Source organism: Schistocerca cancellata, chromosome 3, assembly GCF_023864275.1.
Source record: "Schistocerca cancellata isolate TAMUIC-IGC-003103 chromosome 3, iqSchCanc2.1, whole genome shotgun sequence".
Lineage (NCBI taxonomy): Eukaryota > Metazoa > Arthropoda > Insecta > Orthoptera > Acrididae > Schistocerca > Schistocerca cancellata.
The window spans coordinates 707896204-707921978 of NC_064628.1; the positions used below are offsets into that span (position 1 = coordinate 707896204).

General features: G+C 44.0%; 1 protein-coding gene across 1 annotated transcript in view; it reads right to left on the reverse strand.

Annotated features, from left to right (window-relative positions):
• Window positions 1-1989: 1989 nt before the first annotated feature.
• LOC126175703 (ribosome biogenesis protein WDR12 homolog) overlaps window positions 1990-25775 on the reverse strand; it is a 47130-nt gene continuing 23344 nt past the window's right edge. The window contains exons 7-9 of the mRNA XM_049922638.1: window positions 21470-21716; window positions 3933-4065; window positions 1990-2355 (exon numbers count right to left, since the gene is read on the reverse strand). Coding sequence (XP_049778595.1) covers window positions 2208-2355; window positions 3933-4065; window positions 21470-21716 — 528 coding nt within the window. The 3' untranslated portion in view covers window positions 1990-2207. The remainder of the gene's footprint in view (window positions 2356-3932; window positions 4066-21469; window positions 21717-25775) is intronic.

Here is a 25775-nt window from a genome sequence, read left to right on the forward strand (position 1 = left end):
AGCCTTGATGACAGGTGCCACTCTCACAGGCATACATTCAATCAGGTGCTGGAAGGTTTCTTAGGGAATGGCAGTCCGTTCTTCATGGACTGCTGCACTGAGGAGAGGTATCAATGTCTGTTGATGTCGTCTGGCACGAAGTCGGCTTTATAAAACATCCCAAAGGTGTTCTACAGGATTCATGTCAGGTCTCTGTGCAGTCCAGTCCATAACAAGCATGTTATTGTGCAACCACTCCGACACAGGCCGTGCATTACAAACAGGTGCTCGATCGTGTTGAAACATTCAATCGCCATCCCCCAATTGCTCTTCAACAGTGGGAAGCAAAAAGGTGCTTAAAACATCAATGTATGCCTGTGCTGTGATAGTGCCAAAAAAACAACAAGGGGTGCAAGACTCCTCCATGAAAAACACAACGAAACCATAACACCACCGCCTCTGAATTTTACTGTTGGCACTACACGCACTGGCAGATGATGTCTCTGAGCATTTGCCATACCCATACCCTGCCATCGGATCGCCACATTGTGTACCATGATTTGTCACTCCGCACAACGTTTTTACACTATTCAATTGTCCAATGTTTACACTCCCTACACCAAGTGAGGTATTGTTTGGCATTTACTGGCGTGATATGTTGCTTACGAGCAGCCACTCGACCATGAAATCCAAGTTTTCTCACCTCCCGACTAACTGTCATAGTACTTGCAGTGGATCCTGATGAAGTTTGGAATTTCTGTGTGACGGTCTGGATAGATGTCTGCCTATTACACATTACGAACCTCTTCAACTGTTGGCATCTGTGTCAGTCAACAGATGAGATCGGCCTGTACACTTTTGTGCAGTATGTGTTCCTTCATGTTTCCACTTCACTATCACATCGGAAACAGTTGACCTAGGGATGTTGAGGAGTGTGGAAATCTCACGTACAGACGTATGACACAAATGACACCCAATCACCTGACAACATTCGATGTCCATGAGTTCCATGGAGCACCCCATTCTGCTCTCTCACGATGTCTAATGACTACTGAAGTCACTGATCTGGAGTCCCTGGCAGTAGGTGGCAGCACAATGCACCTAATATGAAAAACATGTGTTTTCGGGGTGTCCGGATACTTTTGATCACATAGTGTAGCTTAAATCTGTCTCACTGTGTAGTCTTGTAAAAAATGGGTGTGTTCAAAAGCAGGTGCTTGCTGAAATAAGGTTTTATGGATGGCTTCTGAAAAATTTCCAACAACTACAATGGGAAAAAAGCTCATTTGTATCAATATCTACCCAGTTGAGAAGCCTAGATTGTGGTTGTAGAACAGTCTGTTAGTGAATAAAGTCTGCAGCACAGCAGTTAGCTTCACAACCAATTGATTCTACAACTATTTCACCACAATGCAGCTGTCAATTTCTTCCCATTTCCAGCCTTCTCCACATTGTGCATGTTTCACTGATGAAACTCATCTTAGTTCATCCTTTCAACCAGCCATTTCTTCTTCACTTTCTTCAGGCATTTTTTAGAAACAGTCAGTATCATTGTCTTTATCACCACATAGATCACTTCCACTGTCATTTATACTAATTTATTTGTCCATTGGTCCACTGAGCCATACTTAAATGGTGTTATTACACTCAAAACACTTCTAGCAGTATAAAAACAAATCAATATTGTTGTGGCCACATGCACACAATTTTTAAAAGTCTTTCCAAGCATATACACTTCACTGAAGGCCAGTAACTTGTGAACTACTGACAGATACAAATCTTAACTGTCAAATACGGAACACTTTTATTCAGCTCAAGTGCTGGCAGGCAAATTCTCAAATTGATATAAAATGTAAAGATGGGAACGTAACAAGAAATATATAATTCCCAGTTCACATTTTGTGATCTGACACAGGAGACAGGTAAATAATGGAACAAGGATATTCTCTCTCTCTCTCTCTCTCTCTCTCTATCTCTCTCTCTCTCTCATGTGATTAAAACAGTATAAAATTTAAAATCATTTCACAACACAACACTATATTCATGGTTCAATACATGTTTTGAAATTAAATTTACTGTACTTCAACTGAGATGTATGTTGGCCTCATCTTTAACTATATACATTTGTTATTGCATGGTAATGTAATTACCGTAGCTCATCTTGATTATACACCTACTGTGTAGTGTTGTCTTTTGCACATTATTAGCACTTTAAGATCTGTTACTTCTTACATCTCTTCTACCTTGATATGTTTTGTTTTAAAAATACGGACAGTGTTATCTGCACCACCTGACACCACAAGATCAGGTCTTGACCAATCACAGCATAGCACCTTGTCTTCATGTCCACTCATATCATACAAAGGTGCCTTTGGACTGCAACAAAAAGTACATCTACAGCTTCTGCAAAAACTACAACATTATTAGAATTACATGCATTTTCATTAGTACATAAGGTCATAAAAATGGAAAGGAAACTACGACCAGTCAATGACTTTTCACACACAAAGAAATGGATAAAATGAGAAAATAACTGTACACTCACACGCTGTAGAAAAGTACTGTTTCCAAATATAAATGTCAGAGTCTACTGGACAGTGCATAGTGCAAAATACACATTATCACATTTGTTCACTCACTTCCATCTTTCATTCACACACACTGTATGCACAGGATCTCTCTCATTTGGTTGTTACCATAATTTTGTGAGATGCATTACGAAAGTCATGGAATTAAATGTTAAATATTGGTTCTCAAAATTTACTAAATAATATTTAATGGTATAACAGTATCCTTTGCCAACTGTACAGAAACAAATAACTTGAAGCATCACCCAAAAAATTTACGACTGACAAAACCAACTGATTCTTACTTTGTCAGCATGACTTCGAATTATTTCATGTTAACGTCTGGGCAGTATCTCAAAAACTGCAGTAGTAGACATGTTGCAAAAAATTCTGATTACTTGGAATATCTAACCTCGGCATCTACATGGATACTCTGCAAATCACATGTAAGTGTCTGGCAGAGGGTTCATTGAACCACCTTCACAATTCTCTATTTTTCCAAGCTCGTATAGTGTGCGGAAAGAACGAACACCTATATCTTTCTGTATACACTCTGATTTCCCTTATTTTATCGTGGTGATCGTTTCTCCCTATGTATGTCTACAAAATATTTTCACATTCAGAGGAAAAAGTTAGTGATTGGAATTTCGTGAGATGATTCCATCGCAACGAAAAATGCCTATCTTTTAATGATGTCCACCCCCAAATTCTGTACCATTTCTGTGATACTCTCTCCCATACTTCACAATGATACAAAACGTGCTGCCCTTCTTTGAACTTTTTCAATGTACTCCGTCTGTCCTACATGGTAAGGATCCCACACCGCGCAGCAGTATTCTAAACGAGGACGGACAAGCATAGTGTAGGCAGTCTCCTTAGTAGATCTGTTACATGTTCTAAGTGTCCTGCCAATAAAACACAGACTTGTTTTCCCAGGTTCATCTAGACAAACTCTGGTCCTCCATTTAACCTCTACATAACAGATTTTATGAATCTACTTCACTTGATAACACTTCATAAATATACTATTAGATATTTAACAAATGAGATTCTAAAAGTTTCTTGACCAAATAATAGTGAATCCTTTTTCTCCCAAACACCTATAAATAACATGATAGCATTGTTCAATGAACAAGGCAGTCATTAAAGTTGATATACTGCAGTATTCCATAACATGGTATTTTCTTTAATTTATTTGTTGATGCTGATGGGATTTTACACAGGCTCAAATTGAATTACAAATGTTTGCCCCCACTTACAAGGAAAAATGTACCTCTCTGCCACCCACAATTGTAAAAGGGTACCTACCAAATGCATTACATAATGATAGTTTATGTTTTATATTATTTTGCTACCATAACAGAACAGTGAAAGACCCAGGCTTACCTTCTTGTGTCCCAAAGCTTCACATCCTGATCATAGCTTCCAGATACAAAAAGGTGTTCATCAGTTTTAGACCAACGTACACTCTGCACCCATTGTGTGTGTGAGGTAAATGTGTTTTTGATTAAGGAACCCTCTGTAACATGGACAGGAAGCGTAAATCAATATGAATTCACTTTTTCAGCAACATTTCTGTATGCTCAAGAAAAATATATAATGAAGTAATTCCAGTTAAAGCGTCAACATGATTCCTGACAAAAATCAGCCTCAAATATTTTCAGTTTTTCTTTTTTTTCCGGAGGAATCTCAATTGTTAAAGTACACATGCCATTTGCGTAACAAACAAATTGGTATATGATTATCATAAAAATGTCAACTGACAGAATCATGAATGTTAATCTCAAAATCAGAGTATTATTGTCATTTTAACATCTTCCTTACATGAGGGCATTTCTATACAAACTCGTCAACACTAAAAATTATTAGCAATCATTCTTGATAGCCTCAACAAATTGCAACCATAATTTATGCAGACAATATATTATCTACATATGAGGAAAACCCCCATCAATAATTTTTACACATACAATAGGTTACGTTTATACCATACTGTTTTGAGGCATATGACAGACTAAGAAACCCAACTTTTCTCAGGTATTTATTTATTTATTTATTTATCTATAGCTGTGTTTGAGACTTCAAACTTGTGGATTTTATTTCTGACATATAAGGTTTCTTTGTACAAAACATTTGAAGTAGTGTGACTGGGGGACATGAATGAAGAGCTGGTTTGCTTCACTTACACAGGGGAGGGCCCTGTAGAGCTGGCTGTCCAAAAAGCAGCTGACACTAAGGTCCACACCTGCTACATGCAGCACCTGGCCTTGTTTTTGTTTATGGTCATGGGAAATTGTAAACATTTAAAATGAAATGGTAAATTGTTGAGAATAAGTTGCTTGGCTGACTGGGGTTTACGGGACCAAACAGCAAGGTTATCAGTCCCTTGTGTCGGACGGATTTACATCTCAAAAGAGTCATAACAATAAAAGGTAAACGGCTAAAAAAAGGTAAAAGTGCAGTTGTGTTGTCAATGGTAAAAACAAAAGGAGGGAAGTCAGCAAGTGGGCAACCCCAAGGCTATGCTAGAGGCAAGAAATATCCCACCTCTGATGCAGTACAGGCAAGACCACCTGCTATTCAAAAGCGTTCAACCTCTAGAATGTAAAAGTGCGTATTGTAAAAGGAGACTAACCGAATCTAAAAAGCAATAAAAACAGAGTAAAAGGGAGAGAAAAGAGGATCTTGGCCAGGGAGGGGAGTCAGGAATCTCCAAATACAGCTTACAGTGAGAGACACCCAACCTCCACCACCTTGCCCCTACTCCAGAGGGAGATTAAAAGCCTTAGAACTGGAAATAAAAACCACTTTCACAGAGGAAACAGAGAACCTGTTCAACCGTCTGGGAATCGTCTGCCACTATTAAGGGTAAAGTGCGGGGAAGCCCGTAATTAGTGTGCAGAAGCAAAAGAAGGGGGCATTCCACCAAAATGTGGGCTACTGACTGGAAGGCTCCACAACCACAAAGTGGGGGTGGCTCATTATGCAAAAGAAAACCATGGGTCAGCCTGATATGGCTGATGTGGAGACGACACAGGGTGGTAAAGTCCTTTCGAGAGGGGCAGAAGGAAGAACACCACGGGACATGGGTCACCTTAATCGCATGAAGTTTATTAGACAGGGAGGTAGCCTCCCATGAGTTGGCCCATGATTGTGCGAAGTGGGATTTGATATGAAGCTGTATATCCACCGCAGCAGGGATTACAGAAGAAGGTGGATAACTGACTGCTCCCCCAGCCAAACAATCAGCAAGCACATTACCTGGGATACCCACAAGGCCAGGGACCCAAAGGAAGTCAACGGAACAAGCAACATGGTGAAGATCAGCGAGACGGTCATGGATGGTGAAGACCAAGGGATGGTGGGAAAAACAACGGTCAATAGGCTGAAGGCTACTCATTGAGCCCATACATAACAAAAATGCGGTTGAGTTGGGACCAATTAATAAAGGTAAGGGCCAACAGAGCACGTGAAGGCATAATCCACACGATCAGCAGATTTAGAGCCATCAGTGTAAAAAACAATAGCATACCGAAACTCCCATAAAATTTGGCAGAAAAAACAACGCAACACCATCGGGGGAATGGATTCTTTCGGACCTTGGCAAAGATCCATCCAAATCCGCGGCCAAGGAACTAACCAGGAAGGGGGGGGGGTGGGGGGGGGGGCACATAAGAGACAGGAAGGAGAAGGAAGCTGAAAATCACAGTGAAAAGACACAAGGCGGAGCCCAACCGGTAAACCCGCCCGAGGGCAGGAATCAGGTGGGCAATGTTCTTTGTCTGAGAACAGGATAGAATAGCAACGATGAGTGGGAGAGGAACGGACAGCGATTGCATAATAAACCAGAAGCTGGGACCACCGAACAGAAAGGGGGGGAGGGGGGATTCCCAGCTTCAACAAGAGACTATCAACAGGGCTAGCAGGGAAGGCACTGGTGGCCAAACGGATACCACGATGGTGGACCGGATCCAGGAGGCGCAGTGTGGAAGGAGCAGCTGAACCATAAACTTGACAACCAGAGTCCAAGTGAGACAGCACTAAAGCCCGATAAAGGCGGAGGAGAGTGGAACGATCTGCACCGCAAGAGGTGTGGGCAAAGAAGTGAAGGACATTGAGTTTACAAAAACATCCTATCTTCAGAAGACTGATACGAGGCAGCCAAGTGAGTTTGTTGTTGAAAAGAAGACCCAGGAAACGAAACTGTGGGACCACAGGTAATCATGCATTGAGGTAGAGCTCTGGATCGGGGTGTACCATAGTACGGCAACAGAAGTGGACCACCCGCAATTTTAAAGGAGAGAACTGCAACCCGTGTGAGAGGGTCCATGAAGAGGCACACCGTATAGCACCCTGGAACTGCTGCACTGCAGAGGCCATGAAAGAGGAACTAACCCAAATGCAGAAATCATCCACATACAGAGCAGGGGTGACCAAAGGACGGACAGAGGCCACAAGTCCATCTATAGTAATGAGGAAAAGAAGTACACTCAATTTGGAACCTTATGGGATGCCATACTCCTGGGTCATTGGAGAACTAAAAACAGTACCAACCTGAACCGTGAACGACCGATGGAACAGGAACTGGCGGATAATAATCAGGAGTGGGCCCCAAAGACCCCACTCATGAAGTGTAAGATAGGATGGCTCCAAGCCGAGTCATAGGCTTTGTGAAGGTTGAAAAATACTGCAACAAAATGGCGGTGCTGGGAGAAAGCCTGTCAAACTGTGGATTCCAAGGGAAGTAAATGATCGATCAGAGACTGTCCCTCTCGGAAGCCACACTGGTAAGGGGACGAATAGAGCCCGAGATTCAAGGACCCAATTGAGCTGACGGGCTACCATCTGTTCAAGTAACTTGCAAACAACGTTTATCAGACTAATTGGCTGATAGCTTTCAACAAACAGTTGGCTCTTACCAGGCTTAAGGACGGGAACCACGATGCTATCCCTCCATTGAGAAAGGAAGTCACATTGGAGCCAAATATGGTTAAACACCCAGAGATGATGCTGTCATTGTGGAGCACTGAGATGTTGAAGCATTTGGTTATGAATGGAGTCTGGGCCAAGGGCCGTATCATGAGAAGAAGAAAGTGCGGAAAGAAGTTACCATTCAGTAGAAGGTTCGTTGTAATATTCTGACTGACAAGGGGTAAAACATAAGGTGGAAGCTTTGGCCCGCTGTTCCTGGTAAAGAAAAGCAGCCGGATAGAAGGTTGATGCTGATGCTGTTGCAAAATGGGTCGCAAGATGTTCCGCGAGAATCAACGGGTCCGTGCAAAGACCATTTGGGAGGGGAAGGGCCGGGGGGGTAGACGGCCGATGGCAACCTTGGAGAGAGCAAAGTGTAGCCCACACCTGCAACATAGGGACAGTAGAACCGAGGGAAGAAACAAACCGTTCCCAACACAACCATTTGCTCCATTTGATTAAGTAATCGTCTTTGGCGCGGAAGTGTTTAAAGGTAATAATATTGGCAGTTGATGGGTGCCTCTTAAGGTGTTGCAAAGCTCGATGGCGATCATAGATGGCAATGGCAATGGCCGTACTCCACCACGGGACTGGTCGGCAGCGAAATGGTCCAAATGAGCGTGGGATAGCAAGGCTAGCAGCTCAAACAATCGCATCAGACACGTCACGTAGGACGTCATCAATACAACCCAACAAAGAGGGAGAAAAAATGACCTGTGCAGTATAAAGAGGCCAATTGGCGCATTGGAAAGACCAACAAGGTAACCTGTCCATCGGGGAGTGGGAAGGGAGCGAGAGAATCAACAAGAAGTGGTCACTATCGCGAAGGTGGTCGTGCGGCGACCAGTATAATGAAGGGAGGAGGGAGGGGAAAAGAAAGAGAAAGATCAATGGCAGAAAAGGTACCATGACCAGCACTGAAATGGTAGGGGAGCCATAACTAAAAACGCATAAGTAGTGGTCTGCAAGAAACTGGTCTATGAGAAGACCCCGACTAACTAGATGGAAATGCACTGCCCCACAAGGAATGATGAGCATTAAAACCCCCGAGAAGGAGGAAGGGAGGAGGAAGTTGCTGAAGAATGGCAGTTAAGGCAGCAGGTGTAAGAGTCCTGTCAGGAGAGAGAGAGAGAGATTGCTAACTGTGACCCCCAGAGTCCAGGTGGACCCTAACAGCAACCGCTTCCAATGTAGTTTGAAGAGGAATCCATATGCTAGCAATGTATGTATGGACCAAAATACGAACGCCACCAGAGGCCCGCAGGGGGACGACTTGATTGCGACAAAGCACGGAACCCACAGAGGGCCGGTGAGTGATCATCAGTAAAATGAGATTCCTGTAGAACCACAAAAGCTGCAGAGTAAAACGAAATAAGGGATTTCAACTCTGGAAGATGATGGTATCCTTTACAATTCCATTGGAGAACCACAGAACGATGATTCAAATAGAGGGTGAACAGGGTAAAGCCAGTCATGCCGCCTGGTCACCATCTGTCACCGACAAGGAGGGGACGACATCCATGAACAGCAGGTCAGAGTCAGGTTGTGAAGGTGGGGACAGGACCTCTTGCGACACCAGAGGCTCCTTGTCCCAGGACTTATATTTGTTGTTCTTTTCTGTTAAGAGTTCGAGAAGGGCTGTGCTGCATAAGGGAGCCAGCTGCAGCAAGATGTGGAACAGAATGAGAGCGGGTTACCTGAGGGCCCACAGACTGTGGTTCTCGTGGTTGTCATGTGGCAGCAGATCTTTGCTCTGGAAGCTGCCGGGAAGAGGGGGGGGGGGGGGGTCCCAGGAGGGGTGCCCTTGACCAGCAGATGTTGAAGAAGTGGGACACTTCTCCAGCTGGGAAAGAGGAGCGGCACCAGGAGGGGAGGGTGTGGGGAACTGCAGGGGAGGGGGGAAGGCAAGGGGTTCGTGACTGGGGTAAGGAAGGGGGAGGAAGGGGTGAAAATGTAACTAAAGCCTAGCTAGACGTCACTGACACAGGATGAAGACCTGCGTACTTCTTACGATCCTCAGTGTAGGTTAAATGATCAAGGGACTTATACTCCTGTATCTTCTTTTCCTTCTTATAAGCCGGGCAATCTGGTGAACCTGGAGAATAATTGCCATGACAATTAACACACACAGGAGGGGAACACAGGAACTCCCCTCATGGAGTGGACATTTAAAGTCACCACAGAGAGGGGTCTGCGAACAGTGGAAAGACCTTCTCATGGAATGTATCCCCTTCAAAGGCTAGGATAAAGGGACCAATATCAATGTGATTGTCCTTCAGGCCCTTCTGAACACGCCAAACAAAGTGAACACCCCGCTGTCCTAGATTGTCCCTAAGTTCCTCATCAATTTGAAGGATGATGTCCCTGTGAAAAATTACACCTTGTACCATATTCAAAGACTGGTGGGTGGGGGGGGGTAATGGACACAGGAATTGTGCCAAGATGGTCACAGGTACGAAGGGCCACAGACCTGGCAGCTGAAGCAGTTTTGATCAACAACGAACCCAACCACATCTTGCTCAGAGAGTCCACTTCACCAAACTTGTCTTCAATGTGTTCCACAAAAAATAAAGATTTAGTATTGGTGAAACATCCCCATCCGTCCTGGTGCAAACCAGATAGCAGGGGAAAGGATTCGCACTAGCTGACCAGCCTGATCCTCCTCCCAGGGGGTAGCCATGGAAGGGATGGCTGAAGGGGCAGAAGAAGCAGCACTAAAAGAATCAGTTCCATTCAAAGAGACGGCAGTAGAAGAACGGCCCGAGTTCTGAACCCGTATACATTTAATTTGCATAGTGTCCGCCCTGATACCATCCACTCCGATCAGGGGCTCTCCACACTGGCGCCACCCAGCCACAGCAAAGGGCCGCACGGCACAGCGGCCATTGCTGGGAGTTCCGATGCTCCAGGATGACAAGCAACCATTCCTAGGCTTACATGAGAAGGTCATGGCTCAGGTATCAGAAGTGTGATCCCTGTGGTTTCAGGGGGCTCAACCAAAAGGGTACATAGAGACCACACCACATGGGCTGGCTACTGTGCTGGCTATGTACCCTAGTATCAGACAACGACATTAAGGAACTAGGAGGGCACACATTGGAGAAACTAGATAAGGTGCTCTTCCCCAAATGGCTCACACTACGGAATAGAAATTTAGTAATGGAAGTCAAACCCCAGAGGATGCCAAAAGGATGAGGTAGTCACGCAACAAAACCAAATCGTATAGCCAACATAACCAGGAGGCTAGCGGGGCCAACATAAACAAGGACACCAAGAGAGGGAGAGGAGAGGGCGGACGGGAAGGAGCAAGGACAGGAAAGGAGGGGAAGGGAAAGGAAATGCAGCCTGGGAAAGAAGGAAGGCTGCAATAGCTCAGGGCCCCGTGCTCGCCACGCACGTGCTCACGAAAGGACCGTGAACACCCTGGGGGGGTTTGGAATAAGTGTGACTAGGAACATAAAAACTCGTGTGCCTGAGCCACTTCCCATCAAAATTCCTTCTTTTATGATGTTACTTTGGAGGGAAGTAACTTCAAGGCTCTGTGAGTGAAGGGTTCTGAGGAGTGAGATAATGTATGGTCCTCTCAATCAAGCGTTTCCAAAGAGCGAGTTAAAGCCTGATGGTCTCGAGCTGCAACAAGTTTCACTCACAATCTTCATGGGACTCTCCAGACTGCATATCCCTCGATGTTTTAGCCATTCTGGTATATTCAATAAGACTACCATTTTATAGGTTTATTTTATTTGTGAACAGAACAAAATCAAAATGTAATGAGTAGGCACCCAAATCACAAAGCAAATTTACTTAATTTGTTTTTCCTACATAAGAAACAGTGGGTCTTTGGTGTATAACAACAGGATGATTAAAACATCTAAATTACTATGCTGAGCAGAAGGTTTTATATAAATCATGACATCTTCCCCCTCCCCCCACCAATCCAATTTTGATGAAATAAAGCCTGCATGTGCCCTGAGTTATGCTCAAATTATGTGTGAAAACTTCATGAATATCTGTCATGTTGTTTTGGAGAGCAGTTTGTTTAACAGACACAACAGTTAGTGTCCATGTCATAACCTTACAACACTATTAAGAAAAATAAGTTAAAAGCAACTACACATTAAGCCCTATCAGTGGGAAAAAGAGGGCTAAAAACAAGAACTTCCACTAGGATAAAGGTCTAGAAAATATGTCATAGAGACAGCAGAGGTCCCAGGCCAAAGATTAAATGTTCTTTGAAACACTGCTACAAAGGATAAAAAGTAAAACACAGTTGACAGCCCACACATTATTCGCTAAAATGGCCAATAACTCAGACACAAACATACACTAGAGCATAACTGGTTAAGGGGGGGGGGGGAGGGGGGGGGGGGAGCATTCAGTGGGGTATGGCAAACTGTGAAAGGTTGATGACAAATAGCACAAAGTGGTGGGGGATCACCACTTAACAAATGTGATGGCTAAAAAGACAGTATCCAATACACAACCTAGTTAAAATGATCTCCTTGCAACATGAGGGTCAAGAACAGGTCGGCCAAGCTGTTGGGAGAGGTTTGATTTCCTGGAGGTTGTTCCCGTGAGGGGATCATTGGTGATATCAAAGTGACCACCTGCTGACAGACGGCGATATGGAGACCATCCAGAAGGATGGAAGAGTTACCAGGCTGAGGTAGGAGGACTGCAGCCTTGGCAGCAGCGTCAGCAGCCTAATTTTCCATCAGACCTACGTGACCAGGAACCCACATGAACATCATAGGGGCCCTGTAACAGCGAGTAACTGGAAGTTTTCTTGGACCAGTTGCACCAAGGGATGGACTGTGTACAGCACACAGAGGCTCTGAAGGGAGCTGAAAGAATCTGATGGTATGACACAATTAAAAACACTATGTGTTTGTAGGTACTGGGTGGCCTGATAGCGGTGAAGAACTTCGTTGTGAATACTGAGCAGTGTTCTAGAAGTCAATACCCGACACCACAGTCAGTCTTAGAGCCATCAGTATACACAAAGGTGCTAACGCTAAGTTTCATGCAAAGTGAGAAACTTACAGTGATACATCGAATCCAGAGTAGTTTCCTCGGGAAGTAAATGAAGTCCAAGATGAACATGGGTCACTGCATGAAGCCAAGGCGGTGAAGGGTTCACACCCATCGGGAACATGGCAGGTAACGTGAAGTTAAGCTGCTGGAACAGCATCTGAAAGCAAACCCTGGGAGGTAACAGAGAAAAAGGGCATGGTCCATACTTGCAGTCAAGGGAGTCATCGAAAAAGAGGGCACAGGATGGGTGGATGAGCATGGTACACAAATTGCATGTGTTTCCACTGAGGAGGATATCATGCCAGTATCGGAATGGTAGTTTGATGGTTTCTGTGTAGAGACTCTCTACAGGGATAGTGTAAAAGGCACCAGTGGCCAAACATACTCCATGATGGTGGATTATACAAAGACGGCATAAGATGGTCGGATGTGCAGACAAATAAACGAAACACCATAGTCTAGCTTCGAATGGACAAGGGACTGGTACAAACAGAGGAGGGTAGTCTGATCCGCACCCCAGGAAGTACTGCTTACGACATGTAGGACACTGATGGACTGTGTGCAGCGTGCAGCCAGGTAAGACACGTGGCAGGACCAAGAAGTTCTTTAACAAGCATGAGCCCCAGGAACTTTGTACTTTCAGTGAACAAAAGAGCAATAGGCTCAACATGTAAAGACAGTGGAAGAAACCCACTGCTGATGCGCCACAAGTAAAGACAATCAAGACATTTCTGAAGAAGCCACTCAAGGAGACAAGTCTGTGGGGAACTCCAATAGACTGCAAAGTTCTCGGCGAAAAGGGAGCCAGAGACGCCTGGCAGGAGACAACCATAACAGGGTTATTGACTGTATCGAAGAGGATGACACCCTGTTCTGAATGACATCATCTGCTACAGCAGACCAGAAATTGGGGAACGCGCACCCAACTGTTTATAATGGATGCAGTTCACCATCATAGGATGATGATTAAAAAAGCGGAGAACATGTTTGCGCATGCGAATTGTGTTGCTGCACACGTCAGTCCACCAGGAGACCAGGACATGGCACAGTAAAGATGAAGGGTGAGGTATGAAACATTCTGCAGCAGTAAGGATAACATTCATAGGGTATTCCAGCTGGTCATCACAACTGGCAAAATATTGTTTGTCAAAGATTGTCAGAGTAAAGTAAAGCCTCCAGTTGGCCTCAGAAAACTGCCAATTGGGTTTACACAAGGGTAGGGTAGGAGTCAGCAAATGGATGTGCATGGGAAATGGTCACTTTATAGCATGTGACAGAAAACAAATGATTCAAGACAACTGGCAAGATGGTCAATGCAGAACGAGAGGTCCAAATGGGAATGTGTGAATGGAGTCTGAAAGGAATATGGGAGCTCCAGTGTTAAAGAAAGATGAGGTTGAGTTGACTGAGAAGGTCAGCCAAGAGGGCACCTCTCTGACAGCTTCTTACAGAGCCCCAATGGGGATGGTGCATGTTAAAGTCACCAAGCAGCAAAAAGAGGTGAGGTAGTTGACCAATAAACTGAACGAAGTCCAACCATGTGACACAGAATCATGGAGGGACGTAGACATTACAAAGTGAAAAGGTAAAGCGAGGAAAGAAAATGTGGACTGCAACAGCCTGCAGCTGAGTGTTCAGTAAGACTGTTTGGCTATGGACATCATCCTGAATCATCAGCATGACTCGCCCCTGAGATGGAATGCCATCCTAGGGGGGAAGGTCAAAGCGGTCACAAAGATATGATTCTTTTTCTTGGAGGCAGAACATAAGCTGACGCTGTGATTCCATGAGCAGCTGCAATTCCTCCTTGTTGGATCTAATGCTACTACCATTCCATTGGCGAAGAGTCAACTTGAGAAGAGCCATAATGGGAAATGGGGAGAAGGGAACAATATGATAGTCACCAAGGCTGCCAAGTGCCACCTTTAAAGATTCCTTGCTGCAGGGCGCAGAGGCTGGAGGGGATCCATGAGATCTACAGAGACATTGGCATTCTACCTTGGTCGGCCTATGGGTTTCAGGGCAGAAGAACAGTAGACAGTACACAACAGTGAAATGGAGGTCATCCAGATGAGGGTATGTCACAGCGAGCCTGTTGAAGACAATCTCCAAGTCGAGGAAGGAGACTGTTTGCCTTTATAAGATTTCTTAAAGCCTTTACGGTTGGCAGATGAAGACTCAGATGTTTGTTGGCTGAAGGGATGTAAAAAGTCTTCATGGTAGTATACCTTCTGTCCTTTCCGGTCTGTGGATTGCATAACAGGTGATTTTGCCACCAAGAGTGAAAATTTAGTGGCTTCTTGTGCAGCTGTAGGAGGGGAGACAGGGGTGTTACCGCAATACTGGGCAATTTTGCAACTGCAGTGCTGAATTGGAGACCACAAGCATGCATCGCCATGTCCTTCATGGAGCAACGCATAGCAAGAACGGTACTACAGGTGCCATATGGTAAAATGCAGGGCTTTCAACAAGCCAACAATTTCCGAGCAATAGGATGAGGTACTTTTTCCCTTCACCTGGATCTCCTGGATGACCTACTCTTCAAGATACAGGGGACATTCACTGGATGGGGCAGCAAGGTTGCCATTACAACTGATATAGCACGGAAAGGATGTGGGAATTCATCCTCATGAGCATCCCTACCACAAGTAACACATTTGGTCATGTTTTGACAGGACATGCGAGTGTGGTTGCAATGCATTGGGTCCAGCTGTGAGGACTTCATCTGCAATGGAAGTACTACTTGATCAAACAAGAGAGAAATAATGTGCATAGGACTACGGTGGCCTCAACCTTTTTCATTACCTGAGAACTGCAGGGAAACCCCCCCCCCCCTCTCTCTCTCTCTCTCTCTCTCTCTCTCTCTCTCTCTCTCTCTCTCTGTGTGTGTGTGTGTGTGTGTGTGTGTGTGTGTGTGTGTGTGTGTGTGTCAAAAAAATGTGGAATGAACTACAAGTGTTGTACACGCATGGAGCTGCAAGGAACTTACACGCCTGATGTACCATGAGGAGCTTGCACCGGATGGTGAGTGGCAGTTCCCCCACATCAGCACAGATGCTAGGTATGGGAATGGTCCGATAAGCACATGTGGCCAGCCGAATCCCCCCATGATGGACTGTGACAATGACCCGCAAGTAAGTGGGGCCTTGCTGACCTATACACCGTGCAACCGTAGTTCAGCTGCAAATGCACAAAAGACCGATAAAACTGACAGATGGCACGCTGTCCTCTCCACAAGACCTGTGGCTAAGTCACTTGATGATGATCAGTGCCTTCAGGGTTCTGGCTTTCAGGTTTCGCAGCTGTGGTAACCATGACAATTGGGAGTAAAACATGAGGCCCAGAAACCGCATTGTGTCTCGCACCTGTGCCCACATACTTATCTGCAGAAAACTGAAAACCCATCTTTGCAGTCCACTCCTCTAACCTCCGCACTGTAAGTTGCAATTGACGGCTCGCCGTTACAACACTGGAGGAGGAACACAAAACAGCAAAATCATCTACAAATAAGGAGCACTGTACAGGACTCCCTACTATAGATGCGATACTGTTGGTGGCTATGGCAAAGAGGGTAACACTTAAAACACTGCCCTGAGGAACACCATTCTCCTGCACAAATCGATCAGACAGCGTGTTGTGTCACCAACTCGGGTCTTAAAAAACTGCTGGGACAGGAAGGAAAGACCATATGAAGATGGGGAGGTGACCATGAAAGCCCCATTGATGCAGTTGTGTGAGAATACAGTGTCTCCAAGTAGTATCGTATGCCTTACTTATATCGAAGAACATGCCGATACAGTGATGCTTATGGAGGAAAGCCTCTATGAGGGTCAGATTGTCGACAGTGGAGCGAACTCTTCGGAATCCACACAGAGCGGCTAAGGAGTTGCCTGGTCTCTAACAACCAAACCAGAGGACTGTTAACCATTTCTTCCCGGGTCCTTCCTACACAGCTCGTTGAGGCGATACTCTGATAACTACTGGGATATGTGCAGTCCTGAATTGTCTCCCTCCACAAGTTGGTGAACTTCCTGTCTGCCATATCAGATTAAAACATTCGAGGAGGATTTCCTTTGATGTCACTAGCAAATGTCGAAGCATGCAGTACTGGTTTTTGATCATGACTGGGTGCAGTGTCATGAATCTCAGTCAGTGCCGATTCGAACTCCCACATGGAGAAAGGGGAGTTGTAGGTTTCAGAACTGTTGGACCTGAAGTCCAACTTTTCCCTCTCTACAGTTGCACTATAGTGACGAAATGCCGGATCCTGGCTTGCAATGGCAGTAGTTTGTGCAAAACGTTCAGCCAATGGCTGAGCAATGTGTCTGGGTGTGTTTGGAGGCACCCCCCCCCCCCCCCCCCCCCCCCCCCCCCGTTTCAGCACTGCTGCTATCAGTAAATGGCTGCATTTAACAGAAATCGTCTGGATGGCTTCCCATACTTTAATAGAAGAAGTGGAATGATTGATAGAATCCAGGAACGCTTACCATTGTCTTTTCTTACTCTCCCTAATGACGTGTCAAACCTTGGCCCTTGCAACTCTAAAGGCCCTAAGGCTGTATGCTGTCAGTCGGCACTTAAAATGATGAAGACCCGCATGCCTTTCCTGGATCGCGGAACGGCACTCATCTGTCCACCAAAGTACTGGTCACCTCCAAAGGTGATCTGAGGACTGTGGGATGGAGAAGTCAGTGGCATGATGGATCACTCATGTGATGTGGTCCACCCATCCTTGGACCCTGTCACGGTGTTCGAACACAGCAAGCTGGCTCGAACACCTACAGTTAGCCCTGCTGACCACCCATTTTGGGGGCTTAACTTCAGGTGGCGAGCCATTTAGTAGGTGAAGATGGATTGAGAAGTGGTCACTGGAATGAAGGTTGTAAATGACCTCCCACTGAACAGAGCCTGTGAGGGCAGGAGAACAGAAAGAGAGGTCGATGGCTGAGAATGACCCAGTAGCAGTAGAGAAATGTGTGTGAGTACCCATATTGAGGATGCACAGCTCGTGAGATGTCATGAGGCCCTCTAAAACCCGACCCCGAGGGCAAGTATTGGTCGAGCCCCCAGGACATGATGGGCATTGAAGTCTCGCAGGAGGAGGAATAGTTGTGGGAGTTGTGAGAGTCTCAGTCTAGTGCGTCTTGCAGAGAGAAATACAGCAAGCAAACAGTGATCCTTTGACACACATGAATTTGAACTGCAACTGCTTGAAGGTCAGTAACCATGGGGAGAGCAGAGGAGTAGTGACAAACACTGCGAAACCTCCCTTGGCCCTTTCCCCCTGATAGGTCATCCTTGTGGTATAGCATATATTCCTGCAGCACAGGGACATCAGTATCTTTATAATGCGTTTCTTGCACTACAAAAGCACAAGGGACATGTCTGTGCTAGGAGTTTCAGTTCCTCCACGTGAGTCCTAAACATTCATGTTCCATTGCAGTATGGAAGCCATGCCATCGGTGCAGTTTTAATTAACCCCTATCTTTGCATTGGGGAAGTGAAGCAGTGGAAGAGCGAGGGGGAGTGGAGGGGCTGCCTGGATACAATGCATCTAACTCCATGATATCTCCCTTATGAGTCAGATGGGAAAGAATGATGTCCAGCAGCACTTGGGACAGCTTTTGATCCCAATGCCGTGAGCCTTTCGCTGCACCCTGTCCCTTTGAGGATGAGGGGAAAGTGGACGCTAAGAGGCACTCTCCTTTTCTTGTACCTTCTGTATGCTCAGTGCGGAACTGTTGTTGGTATTTCATTGTGAAACTGGCTGGATTGCTCTGTCCTTACTCTTTTTCCCTTGATGTGTACACACGTATGTACAGGTGCTTGTGGTGGATACAGGAATACTAGGCATCGTCTATGTCTAAGTGTTTGCCTTAGGAATAGATTTCTGCACCATGGAAGAACATCAGGTGACAAAGACAGAGGGTTTTGTCACCTTATATTCTTTTATGGTTTTGGCATAGGGGATCTGCTTGGTCATGTATCTCCTGTATTTTGCATTCTTCAGCAAGAAGAGGGCAGTCTCGGCTCCAGACTGGGTGGTTCCCCAGAGCAGTTGATGCAGATCACTCGAGACAGGCAGTCAGTCCCAGCGTCATAAGCGGCTTTTCCACAGTTCGAGATATTGTTGAGGTGTCATCATTACACACTGTTCATCGTAGTATAGATTACAAAACTGCATATACTGACAGAGGTCCTACAAAGAGCACAGGGAGTAGCTATACCACAGGCAAAAACTGGGTGGGGACAGAAACAACTGTGGTCAACAGAACTGGCAAGACTAAGGAAGGATTCACAGGACAAAAGAAAGTACTAATAACAGGCAAAGACAGCTCCTGAAAGACAGATAAGACTTGATCTGTATCGTGATGCTAAACAAAACAACTGAAGACAACAAGGCAAGACTACTGGACCAATTTTGTAAAAACCCAGCTACAAAACGACATCTGGGGGGCAACCATTCAAGATAGAAACAGAACGAGTTACGACAACAACAGTTCTGTTAACACTAAAACAAGCTGATGGCACAATGACCAGACGATGGAGAAGCACAGCAGAATATCTTCTGAACAGGCTCCTCCCAGATGACGACCCCACACAAGACAAGCGACACCATGCTGACCTAAGAGAGAGCATGAGGCAACCATACATCAGTGACAGTGTAACCATGCCATTCATGCAAGAAGTTGCTACGGCAATCAGGAGGCTTAAAAACCGAAAAGCAAACGACCCAGACAAAATACTTTCAGAAACATTAAAACAAACAATAACACAAATCACACTTTTTCTTACTAACATGTTCTATGAGGCACTACTAACAGGCATAATTTCAAACCTCTGGAAAACTGCTAATGTAGTAATAATCAGGAAATCACAAGACAAAGAGCCAACAGAACCCAAGACGTACCAACCGATCTGTCTCTTGAACACTCTCGGCAAGGTACAGGAAAGGCTTCTGTGTGACCATTTACAATCACACAGACACCTCCTTGGCCTAACACCCCATCAATTCGGCTTCAGGGAAGGTAGATCAATAGAAGACGCCGTTGACCAAGCACTGGCAATTACAAATAGCATCAGTGACAAATACGCAGCCACCATTCTAATCAACATAGCTGAGGCTTTTGACAACTTGTGGTGACAGTCCCTTTACGCCAGGTTAAGGGAAATGAGGCTATCAGCTTCCCCTTACAATAGCCTCCTCGACTACTGCAGAGGCAGAGTGGCAGAGTGGAGGGCTGGTACACGGAAGGTTGTCAAGAGAATAACAAAGGGATGTCCACAGGACTCGATCTGCGGAACAATATTCTGGGATATCGCAATCGAGCCCTTGCTGAACACCCTGGACAGTGACGATAGGGTAAGAGGTGTGGTGGCTTACGCAGATGACCTGCTCGTAGTGGTGTCAGCCAACTCGAGAGCAGCACTTGAGACAAAAGGTATGCAACTGCTTCAGAAAATTAACAGTTGGTGCAAAGAAAATAAATTAAAAGCAGCTCCCAACAAAACTGTATATTTACTGCTCAGAGGGACACGACAGAGGAATCCAATTAGACAATACAAGCATACAGAGGAAGCAAGCCACGCGTTATCTCTGACTGCATCTAGATGAAAAACAGACTTTCAACCATCATATAAAATTGAAAACTGACAAAGCCTTCAAAATTATGCACAAACTAGCAAGACTAAACACAACTCAGTACAAATTACCTATTAAAATGATAAGGACCTACCACATAGAATATTTGAATCCATCGCATGCTTCGCCGCACGTGCTTGAGCTCACAGACTGAACATACAGACTAACAAGACAATTGCAAGATGAGGTCAACGTAGTGTACTCCTGAGAATGAGTGGAGCCTTCAACACCACGACATTAGAGGCACATTGCGTTGTGATGGGGACCTGCTCTATAGACATAACAACACATTATAGAGCTGCACTTTACTGGTTTAAGAGGGACAGACTGGGACTAACTAACGATGAAGTATGCGTATGCAGAGAAACTGGGACACCAAAACACGTCACACACAACGACAATGACATTGCCACAATAATACGTAATCCCGATGACTGGAAAACAGTAAATAGCTTAGACGGTATTGTATTCAACACTCTGCATGAAGATTGCCAGAATCTCCAATGGCATGTTTCGTTTCTTCCAACTTCCAACTCACAACTGGGACCTCCACTCTCAGACTGGAGTGGGGGCTCACCCATCTTAGGTGGTCGTTCACAACTCAGGTCATACCTCCAGAACTCCTGACCGAGGGACCAATCAGCAATTGGATAGGTGACTGCTCAGGCAATCAACCCTCCCTGGGCCTGGACTGTACCAGGGGGTTTGTATGAGGCGTACTGGTTCATCTTAGGCTGGGAATTGTGTGTTACCCAGTCACCTATTACATGTCAAACGCATGAACCAGCATTCACGAGCACAAAGGTAGGAAGAAGAAACTTCAAACGCTGAAGCAGAGGTACAGGAGGAGATGGAGATGAAGACAGATAGAAAAACATGAGGGATTGTTCTGATATTGGGCTACTGAAACTGCAACATCCACTTCCAAAAATATACATGTGTTTTGCTCATGAAGGCTATGACTGAAAGCTTTGTGTACGTGTCTTTCATTGTGCCTGTCTGCAATGTAACATATTTTTTATGTTAGCAGCACTCTACCTTTACCTACTTTGTTGATAAAATAAATATATAATGTGACTGGTATCTGTTTAATGTAAGTTTTTCTTTTTTGCCCCTCGCCCACAGATCACTTGATATCTACCTAAAAAACTTGTTAAGAGGCAAAAATCTTTTAAAGTATTAATATCACACTAAGTCGGTACAAACAAAAATAACTTAACATTTTGAGTTGTATCAGCATTCATGAAATAATAGTTTGAGATCGTTTAATGCTCACCTTTTGACCTCGGGTCATATAAACGCACATGCCTGTCAGCTGAGGCTGTTACAAGTGTTCTGTTCAATGGGGACCAATCAGCATCAAAAAATGGCTTGTTCCCAACAAGTTCAGTTTTAATGCCACCAAGTTCAGCATCCCATGTTCTTAATGTGTGATCCCAAGAGGAAGTGCATATTTCACTGGAGTCAATCCACAAGGCAGAAGAAATGCACTCTTTATGGCCTTTTAAAGTAAGTACAGGAGTCTGAAAGTGAATCAACAGTATAATGAAACATTTTTCAAAATAAACTGTCATAGAAAAATACATACTTTCTATATACATACAGTAAAAACTTCTAAGGGAAAGAATATGCGGGTCAGAACATCTTCATATGGTCTTACAATTAGCGGAGGTGGTTACTTCCTATGAAATGATGTACAACACATATCTGGGTAAGATGGATGAATGGTTACAAAATGAAGTTTTTATCTGAGTGGTTGCAGTTAGTATGGACTAAAAATGTGCAACAGTGAAATATAGTGCTAACACAAACCTACTTCAGTAAAAAAATACATAAAATGAACAAAATATTAAGGAACCTATCAATTTTTAGCTTCTGAGTAATTAATATGACACTTGGCTTTTATCTTTCAGTAAAGTTCATTTTAATGGCCTCTACAAATCTTTACTGGGGTGGGAGTGTTTTCAAACTACATTCATTACTAACAATAGTTGAAGTTTGACCAGTTTTAACTGTAGTGGCATGATTACAGAAAAATCATAACACAATAGGGCTGAATTTAGAGATTTGTTGGAACTCGGTTCTTAATTAAAACTGAAGCCTTACAAATGCCCAATAATTACTCTTTAAAATATTATCATTAATGCATGACATGATGCAGTGGATGTTACAGTTAGTGCAACAAACATATGAACAATAATGTTAATATACCCACGCCCCTACACATGTACTTTGTACTGTGTGCTATATAGCTATGACACTAAAAGTGAGGCATGTAACGAATATTAAATATCTCATGAAAATTTCTCCTCCAAATTGTTGGTAATTCCTGCACTGTAACAGAAATTACTCACTTTGAAGCATACGAATGAACTAATTGACAGTACAATGCAACTTTAAGTATATAATGGCTCCACGATACTAAATACAGTATTATTATAATTAATAGTTACTAAGGTTTTCCCAGTGGTTTCACTTGTGTACATGTTCAACATATATAATGCTCCTATTGGACCTAGGAGGATATAATTAGAAATTTCCCTACAATTTTGCCTGCATATATGTATATAACGGCTGAAAGAAAGGGGAAACTACGGCCGTAATTTTTCCCGAGGGCATGCAGGTTTACTGAATGATTAAATGATGATGGCGTCCTCTTGGTTAAATATTCCGGAGGTAAAATAGTCCCCCGTTCGGATATCCGGGCGGGGACTACTCAGGAGGACGTTGTTATCAGGAGAAAGAAAACTGGCGTTCCACGGATCGGAGCGTGGAATGTCAGATCCCTTAATCGGGCAGGTAGGTTAGAAAATTTAAAAAGGGAAATGGATAGGTTAAAGTTAGATATAGTGGAAATTAGTGAAGTTCGGTGGCAGGAGGAACAAGACTTCTGGTCAGGTGAATACAGGGTTATAAATACAAAATCAAATAGGGGTAATGCAGGAGTAGGTTTAATAATGAATAAAAAAATAGGTGTACGGGTAAGCTACTACAAACAGCATAGTGAACGCATTATTGTGGTCAAGATAGACACGAAGCCCACGCCTACTACAGTAGTACAAGTTTATATGCCAACTAGCTCTGCAGATGACGAAGAAGTTGATGAAATGTATGATGAGATAAAAGAAATTATTCAGGTAGTGAAGGGAGACGAAAATTTAATAGTCATGGGTGACTGGAATTCGTCAGTAGGAAAAGGGAGAGAAGGAAACATAGTAGGTGAATATGGATTGGGGATAAGAAATGAAACAGGAAGCCATCTGGTAGAATTTTGCGCAGAGCATAACTTAATCATAGCCAATACTTGGTTTAAGAATCATGAAAGAATGTTGTATACACGGAAGAACCCTGGAGATACTAAAAGGTATCAGATAGATTGTATAATGGTAAGACAGAGATTTAGGAACCAGGTTTTAAATTGTAAGACATTTCCAGGGGCAGATGTGGACTCTCACACAATCTATTGGTTATGAACTATAGATTAAAACTGAAGAAACTGCAAAAAGGTGGGAACTTAAGAAGATGGGACCTGGATAAACTGACTAAACCAGAGGATGTACAGAGTTTCAAAGTGAGCATAAGGGAACAATTGTCACGAATGGGGGAGAGAAATACAGTAGAAGAAGAATGGGTAGCTCTGAGGGATGAAGTAGTGAAGGCAGCAGAGGATCAAGTAGGTAAAAAGATGAGTGCTAGTAGAAACCCTTGGGTAACAGAAGAAATATTGAATTTAACTGATGAAAGGAGAAAATATAAAAATGCAGTAAATGAAGCAGGCACAAAGGAATACAAACGTCCCAAAAATGATATCGACAGGAAGTGCAAAATGGCTAAACAGGGATGGCTAGAGGACAAACGTAAGGATGTAGAGGCTTATCTCACTAGGTGTAAGATAGATACTGCCTACAGGAAAATTAAACAGACCTCTGGAGAAAGGAGAACCACTTGCATGAATATCAAGAGCTTTGATGGAAACTCAGTTCTAAGCAAAGAAGGGAAAGCAGAAAGGTGGAAGGAGTATATAGAGGATCTATACAAGGGTGATGTACTTAAGGACAATATTATGGAAATGGAAGAGGATGTAGATGGTGATGAAATGGGAGACACGATACTGCGTGAAGAGTTTGACAGAGCACTGAAAGACCTAAGTGAAACAAGGCCCCCGGAGTAGACGACATTCCATTAGAACTACTGACAGCCTTGGGAGAGCCAGTCCTGACAAAACTCTACCATCTGGTGAGCAAGATGTATGGGACAGGCGAAATACATTGAGACTTCAAGAAGAATATAATAATTCCAATCCAAAAGAAAGCAGGTGTTGACAGATGTGAAAATTACCGAACTATTAGTTTAATAAGTCACAGCTGCAAAATACTAACGCAAATTCTTTACAGACGAATGGAAAAACTGATAGAAGCCGACCTCGGGGAAGATCAGTTTGGATTCCGTAGAAATATTGGAATACGTGAGGCAATACCGACCCTACGACTTATCTTAGAAGAAAGTTTAAGGAAAGGCAAACCTACGTTTCTAGCATTTGTAGACTTAGACAAAGCTTTTGACAATGTTGATTGGAATACTCTCTTTCAAATTCTGAAGGTGGCAGGGGTAAAATACAGAGAGCGAAAGGCTATTTACAATTTGTACAGAAACCAGGTGGCAGTTACAAGAGTCGAGGGGTATGAAAGGGAAGCAGTGGTTGGGAAGGGAGTCAGACAGGGTTGTAGCCTCTCCCCGATGTTATTCAATCTGTAAATTGAGCAAGCAATAAAGGAAACAAAAGAAAAGTTCGGAGTACGTATTAAAATCCACGGAGAAGAAATAAAAACTTTGAGGTTCGCTGATGACATTTTAATTCTGTCAGAGACAGCAAAGGACTTGGAAGAGCAGTTGAACGGAATGGACAGTGTCTTGAAAGGAGGGTATAAGATGAACATCAACAAAAGCAAAACGAGGATAATGGAACGTAGTGGAATTAAGTCGGGTGATGCTGAGGGAATTAGATTAGGAAATGAGACACTTAAAGAAGTAAAGGAGTTTTGCTATTTGGGGAGCAAAATAACTGATGATGGTCGAAGTAGAGAGGATATAAAATGTAGACTGGCAATGGCAAGGAAAGTGTTTCTGAAGAAGAAAAATTTGTTAACATCGAGTATAGATTTAAGTGTCAGGAAGTCGTTTCTGAAAGTATTTGTATGGAGTGTAGCCATGTATGGAAGTGAAACGTGGACGATAAATAGCTTAGACAAGAAGAGAATAGAAGCTTTTGAAATGTGGTGCTACAGAAGAATGCTGAAGATTAGATGGGTAGATCACATAACTAATGAGGAGGCATTGAACAGGATTGGGGAGAAGAGGAGCTTGTGGCCCAACTTGACTAGAAGAAGGGATCGGTTGGTAGGACATGTTCTGAGACATCGAGGGATCACAAATTTAGCATTGGAGGGCAGTGTGGAGGGTAAAAATCGTAGAGGGAGACCAAGAGATGAATACACTAAGCAGATTCAGAAGGATGTAGGCTGCAGTAGGTACTCGGAGATGAAGAAGCTTGCACAGGATAGAGTAGAATGGAGAGCTGCATC